Source organism: Episyrphus balteatus, chromosome 1 (assembly GCF_945859705.1).
Source record: "Episyrphus balteatus chromosome 1, idEpiBalt1.1, whole genome shotgun sequence".
NCBI lineage: Eukaryota > Metazoa > Arthropoda > Insecta > Diptera > Syrphidae > Episyrphus > Episyrphus balteatus.
The window spans coordinates 103336802-103362098 of record NC_079134.1 but is presented as its reverse complement, the minus strand read 5'-3'; the positions used below and the strand labels follow the sequence as shown (position 1 = coordinate 103362098).

The following is a 25297-nucleotide window of genomic DNA, read 5'->3' as shown; positions in this document are numbered from 1 at the left end:
AAACAACTTTTTTCAGCATTCGTTGGTAGAAAACGATTACGTCTTCATAAAAAATTCCATCTTCGAAAATATGCTCTCATTCGCAAATTAAATCAAAAATACTTCTAATCTTTTGGCCCACATGCAATGAAATAGAATAAGACAGGTTATTTATTTTGACTGAAACTTGGCTTAATTCAAGTTTCTTGGACACAGAACTTTTTTGTCAAGAATTCTTAGTTTATAGAAAAGATCGTCATATTGGAGTTGCAAAAGAACTAGGAGGGGGTGTTCTCGTTGCTGTACGAAATAAAATTGTTTCTTCACCCGTTTCTTTCCCTTTCAAACTTTCACTTGAATTAATTTGTGTGAAGCTTTCCTTTGAAACTAGATTCGTATACATTATCAATGTATATATTCCCCCAAAAAGCTCGAACGTTGTTTATTCTGAACTTTCTATGGCAATAAATTATATAATGGACTTGTATTGCTCCAATAGCAACATTTTACTTGTAGGAGATTTTAAATTACCTCACATTGATTGGATTCTTTCTGAAGATGAGTCCTGTCAAGAAGGTTCTTTGACTTCTTCACAAACTGAACTTGCTTTTCTAGATAAAATTATTACTGCGGACTTACAGCAAATAAGCTGTATTAAGAACTCAAAAAATCGAATTCTCGATTTGGTCTTTTCTTCTGACGCTATTAGTACTCTTGTCCTAGAGTCTAGTTCAGGAATCACTAATATAGATCATTACCATCCCCCTTTGAAAATTTTCCTTGACTTAAGCAATCATGTTATTGAAAATAGTAATGCGTTCGATTGCTCGTATACTCCTGACTTCAGAAAAGCTAATTTTCAGTTGCTATGTGAAGATTTAAATAATTCTGGTATTAATACTATATCAACGTATACTAATATTGATGAAGCAGTTATCACTTTTTATAGCATCCTTAACAACTGCATTAATAACACTATCCCTCTCAAAATTTCTAAACAAAGTAATTTCAACCATGCATGGTACACTAAAGAACTGCGAACACTTAGGAATAGAAGAAACAGAGCATGGAAAACCTATTTAAAATCTCTTTCTTTAACTGATCACAACAATTATATTGAAATTTTCGAAGATTTTAAGATTCTCTCTAATACTCTATATACCAATTATATAAACGAAATGGCTTCTTCTTTGAAAGGAGATCCTAAATCGTTTTGGAAATTTGTGAACACGAAGAAAAACTCTGATGGCTATCCTGCTAATTTTATCCATGAAAACTTGTTGTTGCAAACACCATCTGACATTTGCAATGCCTTCGCTAATAACTTTCGCAACTCTTTTGTTGATGCACCTTTTGATGTTGATGAAGATTATTTGAAATGTCTACATACCTATGCCCAAACGAGTCGTAACAATATTCCTGTGCAGCATGACACAGTTTTAGATCTTCTTTCATCGCTAAAAGATGATTATTCATCTGGTCCAGATGCCATTCCCCCAATTCTTTTAAAAAAGTGTAGGAACACATTAGTTCAACCTCTTCTCTTTTTGTTCGAGCTGTCCATCAAATCAGGGAAATTTCCGTGTCTATGGAAAAAATCATTTCTTACTCCAATTTTTAAAAAAGGTGATAAGACATTAATTACCAACTATAGACCTATTTCCAAACTATCTTGCATTCCGAAGGTCTTTGAACAAGTTGTTTGTGAGAGTATCGCTTTTTTCAGTAAAAATCTTATATGTGAGCAGCAGCACGGGTTTGTAAGAAAAAGATCAACTGTAACAAACCTGCTCACCTTTCTTCATAAATGTTCAAATGCATTAGAGCAGGGAAGGGAAGTAGACTGCGTATACACTAGGGTGGGTCAAAAAACAATTTTTTGGATTTTCAAAAAGGCTCACCGATCAAAAGGTGCTAAATGATTCGGTTAGCTTATAAGTAAAATTTCATTTCATTATTTTAAGCCTAAGTGCCTCCGGATTGTGGTTTCATTTTTGAAAAAGCAGATTTTTGCCTAAAAACCACACATGCTTTGCTTAATTTATTATTATCTCATTTCTTATACAAGCAAATTCAGGAGGGTGTGCCAAAAAGGTTAAGCGTGTAGGTTGGGTCGGGACAAGAAAAAAATCGTATTGGAGGGGGTTAATATTCACCCCCGTTTAGTCAGAAGGGGAAATTTTCTAAAAAAATGATTTAATTTATTAATTAAAATATTATTAAAAATCAACGGTTATACCTACAACAACATGACATGTTTTGTCAAGCCCAAAATCTCTTTTTTTATTTTGCTTTCAAATAAAGCTATTTTATAAAATAGTTTTTGAAAAATTAATTTTCAAAATCAAAATTTTCAAAATTTTTTTTTTTTAAATTCAAACAAATTTTTTTTTTTCAAAAGTTTATGTGATTAAGTACTATTTAAGTTTTCAAAATTCAATGCTCTTATTTGTTTGTAAGCAAAAACAGAAAACCGGATGCAAAAATGTTTTGTCGATTGTGAGAAATTAAAAAAAAACCAAAACTACATTTTTCTAAGACTTGTCAATTAATTTATGAAACATTATATCTTTCTTTTATTATTTTTAAGGGGATATCACGCCTCCAAAGTAAAAAATCGTTAGTTTGAATATGTTTCCTTTGCATTAACTACAATTCTACCAAGTTTCAAGATTCTAGGGTGTTCGGAAGTATACTTTTTAATAATAATTATTATAATTATAATTGATATTAAATCTACCAAAGTGGGCGGTTACCACGCCCCTGAATGTAAAATGTCAATTTTTCGATTTTTTTCTTTGTATGTACTTCAAGATCCATGACCATAACAAGTTTCTATGAAAACTAGAAGTTTGCCATAATTTTTATCATATGTTAGTTAGTATGTTAGTGAGTAAATCAGCTACTCTTTTTGCGATTTTTGAAGGCCTTTTTCTCAGAAACTACTAATCGTACGTAGCTAAAAGTTTTTGAGGAGCTTGATTTGGACTATGTTAACAAATAAAACGAGTTTGAAATGTTTGACATTAGTGAAACAAAAGTTAGAATGGTTCGAAAAAGGCCTGAGTTTTATCCTAAGGGTTTAGGACCAAAGTTCATGGAGAACTTGGCTGGGCAACCGGAGGCAGAAGATAAAGTCTGATTATAACCAAACTTTATATTATTGTTCTATTCACAGTTTGGCACCTTTTCATCACTGTGTCCGTAAAAAAATCAGCAAAAAAAATTTCTCCATGCATTTGTGACCCAGCCTAGTATACACAGACTTTTCAAAGGCATTTGATCAGCTTAGTCATAAAGTCATCATTTTTAAACTTAAAGCTTTTGGGTTTCCGCCATTTTTTATAGCGTGGGTAGAATCATACCTTATTAATAGGTCATATCAGGTAAAATTTAGAAACTGTCTTTCAGATTCTTTCACTGCTCACTCAGGTGTTCCTCAAGGAAGCCACCTGGGCCCTTTTTTATTCATTCTCGCTATAAATGATGTAACATCATGCATGCTTTCTAGTGAAATTTTAATATTTGCTGACGACATGAAGATATTCAAAATAATTAAATCTAACGATGATCACGTTCTTTTACAGAACGATATTAATAGTTTTAGTGTTTGGTGTGAAAAAAATGGTCTAACACTTAACCCAGTTAAATGCCAGACAATTACTTTTTCTAGGAAACGTTTTCGGAGTGTTTTTGATTATTGCATTTTGCAACAGCAACTTTGTCGAGTTGACCGTTTCAGGGACTTGGGTGTTCACTTTAGCTCAAATTTAGAATTCACTGAACACATCAATTACATTATAAATAAAGCTAACTCTATGCTCGGTTTTATTAAACGTTGGGCAAAGGAATTTAATGACCCCTATGTTACACTTTCCTTATATAATTGTTAAGTTCGACCCCATCTTGAATATGCTTCGCAAGTTTGGACTCCATTTTATGAAATTCACAAAAGCCGTATTGAATCAATTCAACATAATTTCATAAGATTTGCTCTAAAGGGACTTCCTTGGTCTGATCCTTATAACCTGCCTCCATATGAACAAAGGATCCAACTTCTTCAGATTCAAACTCTATATCAAAGACGAGTTAATAATGACCTAATATTTCTCCATCAACTTCTTAATGGATACATTGATGCTCCAACCTTGTTAGCCTGTATCGGGACTAATTATCGCGGAGGGTCTCACCACCTTCGAAGATTTGAACTTTTACACGTTGACTTTCATAGAACAAACTATGTGGTGCGTTCTTTTATTCGACGATGTTAACTATTGTTAACAATAGTTAGCTTTCATGGTTCCTAAATGAGAAAAAAGTTACAAAATGTAACATCGTGACGTCACAACATCGTTCCTAAATCCAATGTTGAAGTGTCAAATAGTTACATTTTGTAACTTTTTCCAACTCAGCTCCTGGACTTGAGTTTCAATGTTAATCTGTCAAACACAACTAAATGGGGAAGAGAGGGGATGATGTGAGAAGAGAATTTCTTGTTTGTTTCCATATTTGAAATTATTGAATGCATATTTTTGTTTAAATTTGCTTAGAATTCAATTAAAAAGAATTATTTCAGTACCAAATTAATTCTTTCTTGTTTATTCATTCATAAAATTAATCTCAAAAAATTTTGTTTTGACAGATCAACAAAATGTAACATTTGTCGTTCCTAAATCAAAGTTGACATTTTGTAACAAAATCTAACAAAAACAAATACAACGATTTTTTTGACATAACAACAATAGTTAACTTTATTCAATAAAAGAACAGACCAATGGCATACATGAACCTCTTAATCGTATGTGTAAACTTTTTAACTTAAACACATCTTATATCGACTTTAATATAAGTAAGGTGGGATTGAAAACAAGTTTTCGGACCAGTGCACCACTATCGTAATTGTTTTTCAATGTCTGTATTAATTTTATAATGTAATATATGTTAATTGTTAGTTTTGTATCGTAGTATATATTTTTGTGCATGTGTTATTTACTTACCACTAACACATGCACTTATGATGAGCCTCTGATTGTAGATTGCAGCTTGCTCTAAGCTCACTACATCGGAAATTTCTGAAGTGTAAAAAAAAAAAAAAATACCATGGAAAAAATACTTAGGAGTGATATAATTACACATATCGTTTGCCGAATATTCGGCTGCCGAATATTCCGGGCACACTCATCGGTATTCGGCCAAATGAATGTTCGCGGCATCTCTAATGCATAGTGGTGTTTGTAAAAAAAGGGTAAATCTTCCGAAAAATTCAGATCTAGAAAATTGATCTAAGATCAAAAAATAAATCAATTTCTTTGGCCAAACGAAGGCTAAAATTGTCAAAATCAGTTTTTTGACAGATCTAAATCAAAAAATAAATTGATTTTTGTACCAAACAAAAACCCCATTGTTCTTATACCTACCTAACAAACGAAACTTTTTCACCAAGTTTAAAGAATGAATAATATCTATGTCAGCTATTATGATACCTTTCTCACACATAACTCAACCCATCAAAAATACACCCTTTCGCCAAAAATATTTTTAAGAACTTTATGAATCCTTTGTCAGTGCTTTATCAAAAACCTTCATCCCGATTTTCATGAATGTGTCATTTTTTTAGGTTTAGGTTATATTTTACCTGTTTAAGTCAAAAAACCATTTTTTTTTTCAAATTATCTTGAATAATTAAATGCTTGACTAATTTGAGTAAAGTATCCCATTTTCCGAAGAATTTTCCGACATTTTTCAATAAAAAAAAAAATATTTTACATACAAATCCATGTTCTGCTAACTTTAATTTCGTTTTTTCATAAAAATCAATTTTTTTTTCTACTGAATTGGCCTTCGATAATTAAGTGCTTCATTTTCCGATGAATTTTCTCAGATTTTCCAAATAAAAATCTCATTTTCCATAACCATGCTCTGCCTACTTCAATTTGTTTTTTTTTATTAAAAAAATTCCACTTTTTTCGAGATTGGACTTAAATACCACTGTGTTACAAAATAAAAATCATGTAAATTACTTTGGAAATGACCTACCAGCGCAGCGGTTGTAGGTATTACTGAGTATATCATATTTTGTCATTTGAAATTTTTAATAGACCCTAAAAATTTCGAGTTATCGTCAAAAAACCGTTTTTCAATGTATTCAGATTTCAGCGATTTTTTACTCAGTCATTTTTCGGTCAATTTCAGATTTTTTTTACAGTTCTAAACAGAGGAGTACTTTTTCCAAATTGGGTGTAGGTTTAATGGACTGAATCTCAAAGTACAACATTTTTTCCCCGTTTTTTAGAATTCGTTAGGCTGTTAGGCTACATTTTGAGTTTTGAAATTTTTTTTATAAAAGAAATTTCCATTTATTGGGACAATCGAAGAAATGAAAAACTAATTTCTCTGTTCATACTAATGGTAAAAAATTTGTTATGGTCTACATTTTTAGAAAAAATCTTATTCTTTGTAACTACGTTTGAAAAATTTTGATATTTTTTTGGTTGCTCAAATATAAATTTTTAAACACTTTTCGCTTTTTTTTGCCCATGATAAAACAGGCCCAAAAAAAATTGCCAATACTTTTGATCGGACCTGCCTATATTTATGTATTTTGGCGTAATAAATCTGAATCTGAAGTCACTTCTGCCCAAACACCCTCAAAATTTTGAGTAATTGAAAATAGAAAATCGAAATTCAAGCTAGCAGAACACGAATTTGTATGGAAAACAAGATTTTTTTTGAAAAATCTCGGAAAATGGAGCATTTAATTCAAAATAATAAAACACTTCATTATCGAAGGCCAATTCGGTAGAAAAAAATTTATTTTTATGAAAAAACGAAATTAAAGCCCATCCATGGGGGTAAGCCTTGTCGTGGCGGATGGGCTTACGGTGAAGCTAAGAGCTATGCGATCGCGAAACTTGTTTTCACAGAATGGGCCTCCCATGGTCGACAGGTCGAAGCGGAGTAGGCTGTTGCTACTAATTACCCCCCCAACGAAAGAGTGTTCCCATCAAGGCACTCCCAACAATTGAAGGTAGCGGAAGAATTCATTTATAGAATTAACGGTAGCGTCAAGAGTTCCAGTTAGGCCGAACTACTTGGTGAACCCCTTATATGAGCTACTCCGACACATTTAGAGCACAGGTATATAAGGTGCAAATCACATCTAGGCAAAATAACATCAAGGTGAGCCTAGCGACACACACTAACATCTAAGAGCTCCATTAAGCGTGCATGCAATTTTTTGGGTTAGGCGACTGGAGATCACCGGCGTAGTAAAATACGATCAAATTACACAAATAGGGTCAGAGCTACATATACGGATTCCGGGGGCTAGCAAAGTAATATACGAGGTGAGAAGAAAATTAAGAGTCGCGAGTTGGAACGTGGTTAGTATGAACGGCCGAAGCTGTGAATTAGAAGAGAAGATGAAGAGGAGGCAAGTGGACATCTTGTGCGTTCAAGAAACCAAGTGGCGAAACACTGGAAACAGAGCCCGTTTCTTAGCCGTCAAGACAAAACAATACAAGATGTTCTACTACGGAACAGAGCAAGGTAGAAAGGTATTTCTGGCGTGATACCAGTAATACAATTTATGAAAGTTTAAACGAATCCATCTGCCCACAATATGCATTTAAATTGAATTGTCACATTTCAATTGCATTTTTCGGACGGGAGGGAACGAGTAAACTCACTTAAACCAAATTTTTTGGTTTCAGGGAATTATAAACTGTTGTAGTGCCAAACTGGTTTTTAGCTCCATAATCATTTAAAAACTGCAGTGTTTTCGCAGAGTCAGCGCCGATACAAGCCGACAGAATTACATGTTTGTTATCGCTATAAATGGACCTCCTTGATCTTTTAATATAAATCGGTTACCTCTCGCGCAATAAATCTGCTACCGGCTTTTAGACTGAAGGCGAAGTGCAACGGAGCTACACGTTTGGCAGAAAAACACATGCGGGATTTAAACCTAAAGACGCAATAAGGGTTGAAGCAATAAGTAAACATCACCTTTTTGAATTGAGTTCTAATTAATGCTATTAAATATGTTTGTTAACATTTGTTTCAATTATTTATTTATGCGATAAAAACGTCTTATCAATGGTGCTACATAAATTGTGTAACCCATTACTTCATGTTGTTGAAAAGTACGCGTACAAGAGCAATTCAATGTTGTGTGAATAGGGCCAAATCAAACAATTAATCTCCTAATGCGCTAAATTCTTGGTTTGATTTTTGTAGTCTTCTTCTTACATTTTTCCTAGAGAAAACACACAAAACACGGATTTTACTTGAAAGCTTTTATATATTTGAATTTGAAGATGAAAATACCTTTCTTTTATCCACAGATGGTTTATTTTTCATAATTTCTTGACATTTAATTTAAATAAATTTTGAAATAAAAAAAAAAACACAATTGGAAAACTCAAAAATGAAATAAAAGTGACATACTTTTTCATTTAGTACTTTTTAGTACAAACTTTTTCAAGGATTTATCACATTGAGTTTGAGAATCGCCTTAGGGGTGCCTGTGAAGTGATAAAATGACAAAAACGCTGTGAAAACTGAAATGATATTATTTTTATCACTTCACAGCTTCACAGAACAAGAATTGACCCTCTGGTGAAGAAATTCTACGCATGTGCAGGTCACATGGTCTTATATTGTTGAATACTATATTCATTAAACAAAGCCGACACCTTATCACTTATAGCAGCGGTGGAAATGAAACACAGATCGCTTACCATCGTTACGGGCGACAGAGTTACGAGCGTCAAAGTTACGCCAAACCGGAGTTACGAAAAACTAGAGTTACGAATTCTAAAGTTATGTTAAGCTATGACATGTGATTTCTGGGTTGGCAACAACTGCGAGGAACGATATGGAATTATGGAAATATAAATAAGAGAATATCGATTCTCATTGGTTATTTTAATAGATTTCAACGAAAATGGGTGTGATTTAATCTTTTTATGCAAAAAACAACCCCATTCCTTGTTTATTTATTTGACACAGGATAAGTTAAAAATCAAACAAAAACCCCACCTAATAAAAAGAATTCTAATATACCTATATAATTGCCATATGGGCAGGTCTTTTATGTGCGTTCGCCATTTTGAAAAACGCATAAGTCTGAATATCTCGAGAACGCCTGGTCGAACAGAAAATTTGCAAGGTGTAATAGCCATAGCCATTATGTATATATTTGATTAGTTATTTACTGTATTATATATTTAGAATATACCTACTTTATCAAACTTAAATAGAAATAGTTTTTGAAAATAATGTTTATAAAATATTAAAATATATTTATTCTGATATTGAATTTCAAACAATATTGTTGTGTTTAATAAAATCAACACGATAAAATAATTGTTTGGATAAATATCCTGGCATTATAATCTCAGAAGTGGGATACGAATTTAAAAGACAAAAACAATGCCCTATATTCAAAGAAGTCAACGAAGTCAAAGAAGTCAAAGAAATCAGAGAAGTAGAAGAACTCAGAGAAGCTGAATAAGTCGAAGAATTCGGATAAATCGAAGAAGTCGAAGAATTCAGAGAATTCGAAGAAATCAAAGAAGTCAAAGAAGCTGAATAAGTCGAAGAAATCGATGAAATCGAAAAAAAAAATTAGTTAAAGAACTCGAAGAAGTTGAAAAAATGGTTTCGTTCTTTAATTATCGTATTTTTTTTTTGTTATTATATTATTTTATTTTTTATTTAAGTACAATCGAGGTCGATTGTAAAATCAGGATGGCCGAACTGTAATAGCCATAGCCATTATGTATATATTTGATTAGTTATTTACTGTATTATATATTTAGAATATACTTTATCAAACTTAAATAGAAATAGTTTTTGAAAATAATGTTTATAAAATATTAAAAAATATATTTATTCTGATATTGAATTTCAAACAATATTGTTGTGTTGAATAAATCAACGTATAGAATAATTATTTGCATTTATTATTCCTGACATTATAAAGGTCTTTTTAGATTGGAAATATAATTATTTTTCAACAGACAATTCAATAAAATACACAAGTTCTCATGAGAAACGACCTATAAACAAACGGCAACCATCAAGTCCAACTAATATACGAATTGGTTCTTATAAAAATGTTGTTTATCAAGGTCAGTTAAATCCGTCAACAAATCAACGGATGCGACGGTTTCTATGCCTTTACTTTGGCCCCTTTATGTAGGTGAGACGTCGGAGGCGTTACCGGGAAATTTTTTTTTTTTGAAAGTGCCAATGTTAACAACAGGTGCCAATTTGGGCCATTTCGTGCATAAAAGTAAAAACAAAGTCTGAAGACTAAAGACACAACTAATGAGAATTATTAAGCGCAAAACTACTAAATTAATTTAATTATAAAAAAGAACTTAATGAATGGTCACACAACAACCGTATTCGATAATGGTATGGTTGCAAAAAAAAACCTGATGTACATCAACGTTCAGATGCGGAATTTTTTTCATACACTTACCCGTAGGTACCGCATACCTTTTCGGTGTGGTCAAACCCTTAAATTTTCAAAAAAACATAACAAATAAATAAAAGCATCAAGAAATTAGTTAATTAAAGATATAAGTCCATACATGGGGGGTGCGACATAAGGTCAAATTAACTAAATGTTGTAAATATTTTATCTTTAATATACTTTTTTCTAGAGTGGCATTTCAAGCCATTTGAGAACCACGGTACCATTTAAATTAAAAAAAAAAAAACACCAAAAGTACACGACCGTGCCAATTCGGCAACGCTACGGTCGGATGTGAATGATTTTTTTTTTATTTTTTTTTATCGCTCCTTCCTTCTTTTACATCCACGATCCATTTTTTGAAGTGTTGGGGAAACAGAAACATTGACCACCATTGTTCTTTCTCGATAGGTGTGCATTGAATTTGTATAATGTTATGTATCTGCTTTTATTTGTCAGTTATTGCCAAAGAAAAAATATGAGTTTTTATTTACATAATTATGAATTTGTTAAACAAGGAAAGACTATTCAACGAGTTAAAAAAATGGAGTTTCCCCTACCAAACAGAAACGATTGAAATAGAACATTTTCATCTTTGGTTTGTTTTTTTTTTTTAATGGTTCCCTGACCTCCGTTTAAGAAGGTTGTGCCGTCACATTTTGTCACATAAATTATTCTTTTCAATACTTCGAACAAAACAGAAATGAAAAAAACAAACGTCAGCAAATTGTTCCCCATTAAATAATTTCTTCTGAGGAGAAAAGAGGGCGGGAGTATAATTTACTGGCTGAATAAAATGGTGTAGCTGTGGCTATAGCTTGTAGCGCAAGTTGAAGAATTCTCAACTTTTTGCTCAGCTGCCGCCAACTTTTGTTGTTGTTTCCCTTAGTAAAATTTTGACAGTACTACAAGCTACAGCCACAGCTACACCATTGTATTCAGTCAGTTAGACCAAAGCTCAGTGAATGATCGCAACTTCAATGATATAAAAGACCATTGCACATCAGTTCACCACACCAAAATAACGTCTGTATAAAAAAGGGGTGGTTTGGTTACTATTTTAATATAAATAATAACAAAGTGGGTATTACAAAATACGCTATGAATAATTATACACTCCTGCTCAAATTTAACGCTCATCATATTTATTTTACAAAAAAGTCCTACTATTACTTTATCTCACAGTATCGTGGTTATTTTCTCAAATAAGACAGGAGTTAGCTTAAATTGAAGGTATGGAATAAAATGTTTGTGGGGAAGATTTGGAGAGGTATGCTGAAGTCTATCTGTCAACCCGCGAACCTTTTAGAGATGAGTCATAAATTTTCATGGAGTAAACTCTGCCTCACAACACCTACGGAGTTAGTGAGATCTCCTAGACCTAATTTAAGTACCCAAAGATACTTGGCTGATATTCTCGAACAGCATGCGGTTCCAATCACCCCTAGATTTGGTCCACAAATCAGTCTGATGCACGATAATGCATGCTAGAGTGGTTTGAGAATATCTTCATGATTAAAATGTGCCATCTTTGAATTGATCACACAGATATCCGGATGTAAATTCAATAGAACATGTCTAGGAAATGTTGAAAAAAATGCATTTGCGGCCGAAATCCACCTCCAAGCATTCTTGATTAACAGAAAACTGCAGTGAAAGAAAAGTTACAACAAAACCTTCAAAACTTAATTCGTGGAATGAAGAGACGACTCCAAATTACCATATGCGCTAGAGGAGACAATGCCAAGTATTGAAAAAAGTTATTGGAAAGAACTGTCACGCGTTTCCATTTTTTTAAATTTTTTTTCTTAAAAAACAAAAATTATTTTAATATCAGTTTTCAGACCTTGAATTGCTAAATTTGGTTTATCTTTTTTTTGGTTAATAATACTGTTGCAATTTAGCATTTTTCTGACTTGCTAAACAATAAGCAAACACAAAAAAATACAACAAATAATTTTAAAGCCATTTCAAACAAGATGCAGAGGTATAACTAAAGAAAACAAAAGTGTGCGTTAATTTTGAGCAGGAGTTTATTAATTAATAGAAGAAAAAAATACGTAGGTGCAATATTAGTTGGACAAATAAGAAGTTAATTTCAATTATGTCCCCCAAACTTACATAAGTATAACTATGTTTTTTTTCTATTTCAACGTTTTTGAGATCTTCTCAAAAAAACAAAACCATATATGTATACCTATACCTATCCAATCAAAATTTTACAAGATTAAATAACACCCATTTTCGCTTTACTCATTTAGTTCTGACCAATGAGAAAAATGTTAATCTCTTGTTTGTATTTCCATAATTCCATATCGTTCCTCGCAATTGTTGCCAACCCAAAAATCACATGTCATAGCTTAACATAACTTTAGAATTCGTAACTCTAGTTTTTCGTAACTTCGGTTTCGCGTAACTTTGACGCTCGTAACTCTGTCGCCCGTAACTCTGGTATTCGTAACTTCGTCGGTTTCCCCTGCAAAGTGATATTAGGAGAAGTGATCGCCCAGCAACACCGTCTCCTACTGACAGAATTTTTTATGGAGACGAAGGCGGCAAACACACAAAGAGAGGCTACCGGAGGAATCAAGTGGTACAACCTGGAGAAGGAAAAAGGCGATGCATTCATCTCTGTTATGAGAAATTATCTCTGCGAAACCATCAGCAGACTACAAAACGAAGAGTGCTGAGTATAAATATGGTCACTGCTAGGAACATCAAAATGAAACTACCAACGGGAAAAAGAAACATGGTGGTGGAGCGATGAAGTCAAAGCAGTGATATAAGTGAAAAAGTCCGCTTTCCAAGTTTGGTCCAAATGCCCCTCTCATAATAGAGATGAAAAAGCACGACTCGAAGTGGACTACAAGCGCTACAAGAAGGAAGCAAAGAAGAAATCCGCCCAGCATAAACAGAGAGTACGGAAAGCATATATCGCGAGCTTGGGGAAATATCTGATCCAGCTGCTGATGCAAACCAGGCCCTCCAGGAACTGCGACATGCTAAGCTGAACAAGGGTGCAGCCATCTTCAAAATTGCCGCACAAAGGAGAGGGAATGCCAAGGAAATTCGCTCACCAAAGTTCATTAACGATGCTCAAGGCCTACTACTTGTGAATGAAGACAAAATTCTTCACAGATGGCGACAGTATTCTGACGAACTCCTAAATGAGCAATTTCCAAGGATATACTTTCCAACAGCCGAACCTAATTTAGAAGAAGTACCCGACCTTACAGTCAAAGAAGTTAGCGTGGCGGTGAAAAACTCCAAGAAAGGAAAAGCGATTGGTCCAGACGAAATACCCTCTGAGTTCTGGAAGAAGATGGGAGACATTGGGTGTAAATGGCTCACGATTCTCATCTCCAAACTCATTAGCGGTGACCAAATGCCAAATCAGTGGAGAGAAAGTAACCTTCTCCCAATCTACAAAGGAAAGGGGGGCACACGAAACTGTGATAACTACCGATCGATTAAGCTGATGTCACACACCATGAAGATCGTTGAACTGTGTGATGACCAGTGCGGGTTTGTCTCGGGTAAATCAACCACAGATGCCATACAGAGTTTAAGAATCTGAATGGAAAAACACCGTGATTCCTTAAGGGATTTGCATATTATGCTAGTTGATTTCGAAAAGGCATTCGATGACAACCACGAGATCTGATATGGGTGTCCTTGAGACAGCGAGGGGTTCCGGAAACCTACGTGCGGATGATCATGGATATGTACGAGGAAGTAAAAACTAAGGTAAAATGCCCCGCAGGAGTCACCGAAGAGTTCTCAATCAAAGTCGGTGTGCACCAGGGAAGCGCCCTGAGTCCTTTGCTCTTTATCACAGTCCTTGACTTTCTGCTTGAAGGAAAAGTGACGGATCCGAAAGTGAATCAGTTATTCTCTGCTGATGATGGAGCCATCATAAGTGAAGATCCAACACCCTTGCAACGAGCACTCGATCTATGGGTGGACGTCTGGAGGGCAAGTGGGTACCGGATAAGCGCGAAAAAGACAGAATATCTTTGCTGTCCATTTTCTGACCCAGACGGCCTTATTCCGGACATTTACCTGAATGGAACAATACTTCCAAAGTGTGAAAAGTTCAAATATCTTGGATCTATGAACAACAACCAAGCTTCTTGTGATGACGACATCAACCACCGAATCCATCTTCTGTGACCGAAAAATGCCCCCTAAACTGAAAGGAAAGTAGCAGAACATGGATTTGTATGAAAATATTTTTTTTAATGGAAACTCTGGGAAAATTCTTTGGAAAATGGAGCACTTAACTCAAATTAGTCGAGCATTCAATTATTTAAGTCGGGTTTTTTTCGAAAAAAGTGGAATTGTTTGAACATGGATTTGTATGGAAAATGAGATTTTTTTAATGGAAATTCTGGGAAAATTCTTCGAAAAATGGGGTACTTAATTCAAATTAGTCGAGCATTTAATCATTTAAGTCGGGTTTTTTCGAAAAAAGTGGAATTTTTTGAACATGGATTTGTATGGAAAATGAGATTTTTTTTAATGGAAATTCTGGAAAAATTCTTCGGAAAATGGGGTACTTAACTTAAATTAGTCAAGCACTTAATCACAAGATAATTAAAAAAAAATATTTTTGGAAAACATTTTTTTTTGGATTCGTAAAGCACTTAATTAGCACATAAATATTACACCATATCCGATTTTAATATTAAAAGTTTAAGGTATTTTCTGGTAATTGTTTTGCTAATTTTAAATCAAGTTAGCAGAACATTAATTTTTTCCAAAAGGAGTGGAAGTGATTTAAATTTTGGGGTACTTAATTAGCACTAAAAGATCCAATAACAAAACTCCTGACCTTGCTCTGCTTACTTAAGGGACATCTATATTTTAAACCTTCACCACCTGCCTCCTGTCCGCAAAATAAAACAACCTTTTACCCAATTTTGTGTATAGACTTTTTTGGTCCTTGGTTCTTATCCCAAAAGCAAACTTTTTGCCAAGTTTGATGAGTGTAACAATTTTGTTTTTAAATGCCTATTTTACATGTACTATAAGGACCCTTGACTGGAATTATGTTGGGTGTGGGTGATAACATAAAATAATTGATACAATGGTTCGTCGATTTGGATGTATGTATGTAAAAGATCTGAAATTCTTGCAAACCTAGACTAGTGGGCTAGTTCCCAAAAATTAACAATGCATTTTTTTTAAATACTTAGAGAAAAAAAATTACCACATGAATTATTTTTGTTCCGCTGTACGAAAAAGATAATTTCTAAACAATTCAATTATTACATCATTACATTTACCTATACAAAAAGGTGAGCAGATATGTAACAGTAGATCGTTTTCTTTCAATTTGATTGATAGCTGGAATAAAAAGAGAAGGGGCTGAATTATGTTAGGTATTCTTACATTTTTTTTAAAAGAATTGGGAGAATACCATCTAGACCGGATGAATAATCATCTTTTAGCAATGAAAGAAAGTCTAAAACTGTGTCATTCTGCACAGGAATATTGTTACAACTCGTTTGGGCGTAGGTATGTAGACATTTAAAATAATCTTCACCAACACCGAAAGATGCATGTTCGTCAAGTTAGCATTTTCGAATTTCAAAAATCTAATAATGCAGTTAATTTTCGTGAATTTGTCGTGAAAAAAAAGTTTGTCGCGCCCGTTTTCCTAAAAATAACCCCTGGTAGTGCTAACTTGGCAGTCAAATTAGCACTTCCCACTTAATACGAGCTTAAAATCGAAAAAAGTATGCCAATAATTGCCGTGATTTTGTCGTAGACAGATGACATTAAACAAAAATTTGTCGCTTCATTATTTTAGAAACTAGGCCCCCTAAACTGAATTTTATATAATTACCTTAATCAGAGGAAGATTTTTTTTTTTAATTCCTAAGCTATACATTTTTTCATAATCTACTGTCCCTCGATGACTTTTAATAGATTATTGAAAATAAAAAATGTTCCAACCCTTATTTTTCAAAAAATGCCCAATTAAATGAATTACTCAAACTCTACCATATGAAAAATTAAATACCAAAACCTGACACTACCATATGAAAATTTTTTGTTTATGGGACTTTTTCATAAAAATTTGTTATGTTTTCCATAATCTACTGTCCCTCGATGACTTTTAATAGCTTATGGAAAAATAAAAAATGTTTCAACCCTTATTTTTCAAAAAATGCCCAATTAAATGAATTACTCAAACCCTACCATATGAAATGCCAAAACCTGACACCACCATATGAAAATTTTTTGTTTATGGGACTTTTTGATAAAAATTTGTTATTTTTTCCATAATCTACTGTTCCTCGATGACTTTTAATGGCTTATGGAAAATAAAAATTGTTCCAACCCTTATTTCTCAAAAAATGCCCAAAACCTGGCATTACCATATGAAAATTTTTTGTTTATGGGACTTTTTGATAAAAATTTGTTATAAACAATAATTGAGGAGCGTTTTTTCAAAACTCAACAAACGCATTTTTTGCGAAAATGAGTTATTGATATCGAAATTTTTGGCACGACCAGGCACAAGATGACAAAATAAAAATTTTAAAAAAGTGAACAGTTTTAATTTAAAAAAATATTTAAAATCGAGCGTTTTTTCAAAACTCAACAAAATTAATGGAGGTTTTTGCAAAACTCAACCAGATATGACCTGCATAAAATGCGCATCCCAAGAGAGAGACGAGGAGGAAACAGGGCTAAACCCGTTGATTCTGAAATAACAACTGCTGTTAGAACTCACATTTCATCTTTCTACTGCCGCGAAAGTCATTATTCCAGAAAAAAAATCCAAAAGAAGCTATCTTCCACCAGAGCTGAATCTCAAAAAAAAATGTTCAATATTTTTGTATCGGAACAAGAGAAAACTGGAAAACAAAAGTGCAGTCTATCCAAATATAAAAAGATTTTTTACTCGGAATTTAATCTAAGCTTCGGAAATCCGCACACGGGCACATGTTCAGCATGCAAAGAGTATGATGTCCAGATATCAACGTGTAAAGAAGACCCTACAAAACTGGAGGAACACAAGAACAATAAAAATCTTCATAAACTTAGAGCGAAGAAGTTCCATGAAATAATGAACAACCCAATCGAAAGAACACTGGACATAGTATTTGACCTCCAACAGAATCAACCCTTACCGAAGCTTTCTGTCGGAGAAGTCTTTTATTCAAGACAAGTGTGGCTTTACAACATGGGAATCGTCAACCACATGGAAAGCCAAGATAAAGAAAACGTAACGTTTTATACGATGGGCCAAGAGGAGCAAACGAAGTAGCATCCATCGTTGTGGACTACTTACTACTACGTTTTCCAGCGTGTCCAAAAACTACCAATTTAAAAAGTTGCCCCAGAAAACAAAGTTTCGGAAAAAAAAATGGCTGATGTACAGAAGCTAATGTATATTTTTCTTTAATAAATAAGCTTTTTAATACTAATTTATCTATTTATAAATAAACGTTTTTGCAAAACTCAACAAAAACCTGTATTTGTTGCGTTTTGAAAAAACGCTGTGTTTTCGTGTTCAAAATACGGACGAATCTTCCCAAATATTGAAATAGCAATAAAGCCTGTCGATTTGCTGTTCAAGATGTTTTATATTTGTTTCATGTTTAAACAGATTTAATTAAATTCCCCTAATGAAGTCGAGAAATTACGACGAAAAGTAGGGAAAAAGTATGAAATTGTATTTGGATATAGAAGGAAGTGACCAAAAAAGCCCGATTCAACATAAACATCATCTTCATAGTCGTTCAGTGATGAAGATGATAGTAGCAGTTAATTTTTAAAGTGATATTGTGAAAAAACACATATATAGCTACATAAACATCAAACTTCAAACTGAAAAGAACTGTGTTTGGGTGTTTTTTTGGCGTTCGGGATCAGAGAGTTTTCCGGAATACCAATTGAAAACGACATTAACCCTTTGTAACCCAAGATCGTACATTTTAAAATTAATGATGATGTCAATCGATTGGCCTTTACCTATAATAAAACACGTATTTTTTCAAAATTCAATAAATTCATTATTTAGGTACTTAGTTATTTCGATATTTAGGGAGCAAACAAATAAGTTCAAATAATTTATTTAAAAAAAAAATAAAAATGAAAAAAATTCAAACAAAACTTTCAACATTAACTGCCGATTAAAAACTATTGGTGCCATTTATTAGAAATATGGCGTACTATTTCGATAAAGCAATACTTAAAGATTATGTTAGAAGCTTCAAAGGAAAAAAAAATAAAGTTTGTACAGCTTTTATGCGATCTTTTTCGGGTTGTTACAGAACTGTCACATGGGGCTACAAGGGGTTAAAGAAACAATTGAATCGATGAGTGAAAAAAAGTCCAAAATCTTAGTTTTGAGAAAAAAACACAAAAACACTGTTTTGTAGAGAAACTATCAACTTTCTTGTAAAATAATGTATGGGGTGTTTGAAGGTTTTTGATCGCCCGATATAGTGATGAAAAAAAAAAAGTGTTGTAGATATAAGAAATATTACGAAAGAAAAGCATTGGAATTGTACTGTTCTTACACTCAGAGCCGATTTTTCAATCTTATAATAAACAGTCAGTTAACTGTTCGACGAATAAAGTTATTAGGCTCATAAACAATCAGATAACAACAATAATATATTCTACAGAATAACAAAAAAAAATTGTCAAATTCAAAAATATTCAAAATTAAACGTCATTTTTATTCATAATTGTTTTTGTTTTCTTGTGTTCCGCTGTATTTTTTGTCAAAATTCTTTCAAAGCAGCTTTGACAAATGACACAATATTTTTGTTGAGATTATTCCTTAGAATAATTTTTATTCATCTCTGAAAGAAGCAGATAGTTTTATTCCTAGGAATAAGCTATGTCTGCCTGTTGAAAAATTGATTTTTTCTCTATTCTAAGGAATAAGTACTAACTGACTGTTTAACTGACTATTGAAAAATTGGCCCTTAGAGCCGATTTTTCAATCTTCTAATAAACAGTCAGTTAACTGTTCGACGAATAGAGTTATTAGGCTTATAAACAATCAGATAACAACATTGAATTTTTCAATCAAGAATAATTTATTTTACAGAATAACTAAAAAAAAAAATTTCAAATTCAAAAATATTAAAAATTAAATGTCATTTTAATTCATAATTGTTTTTGTTTTCTTGTGTTCCTTTGTATTTTTTGTCAAGATTCTTTCAAAGCAGCTCTGACAATTGACATAATATTTTTGTTGAAATTATTCCTTACAATAATTTTTTTTCGTCTCTGAAAGAAGCAGATAGTTTATTCCTAGGAATAAGCTATATCTGCCTATTGAAAAACTGATTTTTTCTCTATCAGGGGAATAAGTACTAACTGACTGTTTAACTGGCTATTGAAAATTGACCCTTAAAAATAATAGTTTTCTATAATACTTTTATTCTGAAGGATTATTACAATTTGTTTTCAGATATGTATTTAAAAACTTTCTTAATGTCTGCAATTTTGTTTTCATTTATAGCAACTGGTACCTGATATAATCTTGCAGTTGGCAACTTCAAATTTGTTTTTGATTTCAGTTATTTAAAAGTATTAGATGAGAATCCCTCAATAAAGTCGGTAGTTGTGACATAGCCAGGAGTTTTACTATATGACTATAATTTGACACAAAAACATTTTTCCTCTGTTGGTCTATTGACTTGGTCATTAGGGTGTGTCAAAATGCCTAAAGTATGGAATTTTCAAATGTAATATCTTTTAAAAGTTGCATTGCTTATCAAAATTAAATCCTGCGTTTACAATTTTCATTTTAATTAATATCTTTGGCTCGCTCAAAATATAGGAAGAAATCGAAGAAATTTGGATTTTTAGAAGTTTTTGAAACCTATGTTTTTTTTAAGCGCCGATAATTCCAAGAAAAACTTTTAAGCTTATATTTGTTGGAATTGAACACTCAGTAAAGAAGCTGCGAAATAATAAGTGACGGAAAAAAATTCATTTTTTCATATAAAATCGTTTTTTTCTCAACAACTTCAAAGGCCACCAGTCCTTAAAGTCGATAATATCTTTTATCATTTTTTTTAATTATTAAACTAAAAATTAGATAATTATGACCTTGATCTTTGAGCATGGAAAAATTAATAACAATGAATGATATGGAATTGATTGAGTGTAAGAATATGACAAGTCCCGGACTTGTACAGTTCTTCCACTCAATGAAAGAAGTGAGGGATCTTGTTTTGAATTATTTTGACTCTCTAATGTACTGTTAGTTTGCTCGTTGGTAGGTCTTCATGCGTAGAGCATAGCATTGCTTCATACTCAACTCAAAAGTGATATTTTGTGATATTATACGGTTCTTTCACTCGTTTATTCAATTTTAGTTAGTTTTTTTTGTAGCATCTTGCAGTTAGAGATTATTAAATAATAACATTAAGAGTAATTTATTGGTTTTTGTTTCTTTGCAGGCTGTTTACTACAATGTGCATAATATTTTATTTGCTAGCTACAAAGAGCCTCGAAAATTTGAATAAAACTCGAAATGAACCAGAAACCTAAATTAAATTGCATGTCAGAAGCCAAATATATATTTATAAATGCATTTCATTGCAAGGAAACGCTGATGTAATTTAAAAGCATATGAAGCATACAAAATCAAAAATCATTATCCAAAGGAGCTAAACAATTTTCTTAAATTCATTTTTTTTTAAAGAAAATTTAATTGCATTTTCAGTCATAAATACAATAACAAAATAAGTAATATCTAAGTTAAAAATGGCAATTGAAAATGAAACCAAAAACAAAGCACAAACAACAACATCAGCACTTATACTGGCAGAGAATCAAAATGTTGATATTAATCCATCTTCTTCATCAAATTCTGCAAACTCGTCTTCATTTTCATCGCCACCACCACCATCATCTTTATCGAGTGCCGCAATGATGTCTTCCAAACAGCAGCCATTGCCACCCCTCTTACCACCGCCCCATTTGCAACCACCTCATCCAGTTACAACTTCATTATCATCTGTTACTTTGACTACTGCAAGTTGTTTGCCCGTTTGTTCAACAGGTGGCTCGGCAACACCGGACTACCATCATCATTACCTTGGTTCGGATCGTGGTGCTTCTATTAACGAAAATTGTATCACCGACGGGAAAGGCATTAATAATAATAACAACTGCTTTGTCAGCAGTGGCAATAACAACGGGACAATGATGAATGCTGGAATGTCTACTGGGTCTGCGAACTCTGCGACATCAAATAAGTCGGAGACATCATCCCTAGCTAGTGTGAATGGTTCTATAAAAAGGGCCACTTCCTCTAATGCTTTGATGAACTCTAGAGAGGATGTAACGTCGATTGGAGCCTCATCTATAAACAGCCATCAATCGACAAACAATTCTTACCAGAAAGGAAGCAAAGGTATGCTATAATTTATACAAATGATATAGTTTTCTTTGGTAAATAACATTATGTATTAATTTTATTCGCAAAACAAAAACAAAACGAATGCTTAGTGGTAATGTTTGTTTTGGGTTTAAAATGGAAAATCAAAGATTAATGAGTTGTAGAAAAATATATTATTGAGAAACTTATGGTTCTATTGCTAGAAATTTGTAGGGCGAAAATAATATAAAAAGGAATTTATATAAATAATTCAATTAATTAAGAATTTCACATGAACGTAAAAACAAGCCCATAGAAAACAAGATGAATCTAATAGTGACGATAACAATATCATCTTGCAATTGCTAAAATAAATTAACATTTTTTAAGCAAGCTTGGTTACACAATATTCGATTTTAAAATTACTTTTATGAAATTACATCTATTCCTTATTTTTTGCAACAGTAAATAGGAGGTAACATGAGTTACTAAATTAATGTAACGTCAGTTACCTACCTAAATATTTTCAAATTTTCTTCGAAATATTGAACAAATGTTTGGTTTTGTCACTAATTTTAAAAGCTAGTAATTTTTTATGTATGGAATCTTCATTAAAAACAAATTAAGGCTCTTCATTTCACAGGCAAACTTCACACTGTCGGGCTCTTAAAATTCGTGTCCGATTATTGCAACGTGAATTACCAACAGACTTTTATTTTTCCCAAGCAAATATCATCTTGCGCTGTACATTTTGTTTTTTTTTTTTTTGTTAAATTTTGAATTTTGTGTAGTTTGCCCCTTGATGCTTGATTTCTTTTTGACAGCTTTTGATGTTTGTAACATTCTTTGTGTTATCTGGTTTTGTTTTTGTAAATTTTATGTTTTATTGGAGTGTCGTATAGTGCAAATAATTTTGTTTTAATTGTTTGTGTGACTAGACAAAAATGGCTCATTTCCTTGAAGAAAATAGCGATAACAGGCGTAGAGACAAATGTGTTTGAACTCAAATAAAAATTTAGCAGTAGTTAATGTTTTTCTTTTTACTGGATTTTTTTAAACCAGCAATTTGACCAACTTTTGAATTCAAAATAGGAAGTTGGTAGGAAAACTAGTCAATAAAACAAATTTCCAACTTGCGTTTCAACTGTAGTTTTGAAGCCAACTCAAAAGTTACCCAGTTTTAGAGTTTTCTTCTATTTAGAGCAATAGTAAATAAAATGGCCTTTAGACTACTATAGATACAGTGACGAGCAAAAGTGGTCAAATGTTTTGCCTTTTTTGAGAAAGTTGTTTAAACTTAGTGTTCTTTACATGAATTAAATCGTTTTTATTTTATTATTTTTCTATATTATGCCAGCATTTGTTTTCCTGATTAAAATTTTAAAAAATGCTTCATGACCAATTCTGCTCGTTTTGGAAAAAGGCTTTTGTTTCAATATATTGAGTGTACTAGAATTAATTTTTACCACTTTTAAAAGTGGTTACTTTTAACAATGCCTCGAGATTCGTATTTCAGCTTAATGGAAAGCTCAAAGCTCATAGCTTTTAGATTTGTTATTTTTTACTGCGCTTACAATTTCTTCAAAAATTTCAACAGATTTTCAGCCAAAATGGGTCAGGGCCTTATGCTGACTACGCAACTGTCTTAAATTTCTGATTTCCGAAGCAATATTTGACAATTTAAAAGGTTTTGGTGGGGTCTTCATGTAGTTGAAAAATGATATCACACGACACGGAGTCTTCTTTTGCCAAAAAAAACTTGTTTAATTGTACCGTTTTATATCAAGATAGATTTTCCTCTTCATCATATCTTCAAATTTTACCAAAGGTCGGGAACTCCCCAAAACTCCCAAAAACTCAAACAGAACATCACCAAACCTTTTTTCAAGTCAAAAATCGTTAGGTTAGATGAATTTTTACCAAAACTTTAACTATAACCACAAAAAGGAATCAATAACCAATGGGAAAAGTAGATTGGATTGACGAGAACACAGAAGAAATAGAATGCAAATCTAGTTACTATCCAAAACTGGAAAAAACTATCAAGTTTATAGAACGGACATAAATTATTATGGACTCAAGAATATTTTCCGGTGTTATCTTGTGGATTGCTAGCTAGTTTTGAAAAAATAATGAACAAGCGAACTTATCCTGATGTAAAACGAAACAATTTACCAAGTTTTTTGGCAAAAGAAGACTCCGTGTTGTCTGATATAATTTTTCAACTAGATGAAGACCCCACCAAAACCTTTATAGACCGAGAGCCCAGAGCAGATTTTGGGAGTTTTTGGATAACCGAAAATGGGTCATATGTATGTGTTACCTACACGTAGCGTCCTGATGAAGAATTCGAAAGTCTGGCAGGTTTATTTCACGGCATTCTATGGTTTATGGGGAGTTGAAAAATGCATTTTTTCCGATTTTTGTGTCGAGTATATAACCACTTAAATTCATATAGAGCCGATAAAGGGCGATACCTTGATTGCAAAAAGTTCGGTCCCAGACCTTTTATTCGCGGCATTACCCTTGCCTAATCCCGGAAGATTCGCGAAATAGCGACTTTCATACAAAAGTCAGAATATTATTTTTTTAAGATATATAACCGTCTGGTGGTAACTCTTAAAAAATCACAACTACTCATTGATAAATTTCTTATAAATACGCGGTGAGTTTCGTAAAATATTTAATTAAAATTAAAATGATTGATACCCGCGAAAATCATAATTTAAAATGTTATACAATTTATGTAGTATAAATATTAACTTCAAATTTCAGTAATAATAAAAAAATTAAATTTACATAAGTATCTAAGTTAACTTTATCTAAAGGTTGTTTAGAACATATAATTTAAAAGGTCTCTGCTTACATCCAGATACAAACTAATCTTATTGCACATAGAATTAACTTCATTGATGCAACGGGATATAGGCTCATTACGTCCGTAGTTACTACGGTGAAATTATTTTAAAATAAAAATATCAAATCTGTCCAGAAAAAAATGGGTTTTTCATTTTATCTGTCACATGATTTTTTTTATTGATGAATAATACTGTGAAACCAGGCAATAGGGAGGGTAATAGGAGACAACCATGTCTTCTTCAAGGACAGGACCGTTGCTTCCAGGATCCTCAGCTCCAGAATCATTCTTCCAAGATTCAAGATTCCCATATTTGAAGACGAAGGTTAAGCGGAAAGGGGATATATTGCACGCTGCACATAGGAGTATTTCGATCAAAAACCTGGACAAAATTAGTTTTTGAAGTAAAAGTAATTATTTTTGCTAAAAATTATTATTTATGCAAGGAAATAATTTTTTTTCAGCAAAACTTTGAAAACGCTTGTGAGAAGAAAAACTAAAAAAAATAGTATGAAATTTAATACACCCAAAATGTAAAAAAATTAAATATCTAAAATATTAGACCTTCTAGAATGGAACCATTGTGATTTTTAGGCTTAGTGAATCCAAA

General features: G+C 32.6%; 2 protein-coding genes and 1 long non-coding RNA gene across 3 annotated transcripts in view; 2 read left to right on the top strand and 1 right to left on the bottom strand.

Annotated features, from left to right (window-relative positions):
- Positions 1–25297, top strand: part of LOC129906317 (membrane-associated guanylate kinase, WW and PDZ domain-containing protein 1) — a 69108-nt gene that overhangs the window by 4742 nt on the left and 39069 nt on the right. The window contains exon 2 of the mRNA XM_055982029.1: positions 20908–21866. Coding sequence (XP_055838004.1) covers positions 21215–21866 — 652 coding nt within the window. The 5' untranslated portion in view covers positions 20908–21214. The remainder of the gene's footprint in view (positions 1–20907; positions 21867–25297) is intronic.
- On the top strand, positions 141–2053 carry LOC129906323 (uncharacterized; the record flags this gene model as incomplete). The annotated part of the gene is made up of 1 exon (XM_055982047.1): positions 141–2053. A coding segment is annotated over one exon (1761 nt), but the record flags the coding sequence as incomplete, so codon positions are not given.
- On the bottom strand, positions 7988–8479 carry LOC129906328 (uncharacterized). The gene is made up of 2 exons (XR_008770770.1): positions 8308–8479; positions 7988–8236 (listed from the first exon to the last, which is right to left on the bottom strand). It is a non-coding gene; the product is annotated as an uncharacterized LOC129906328 (long non-coding RNA).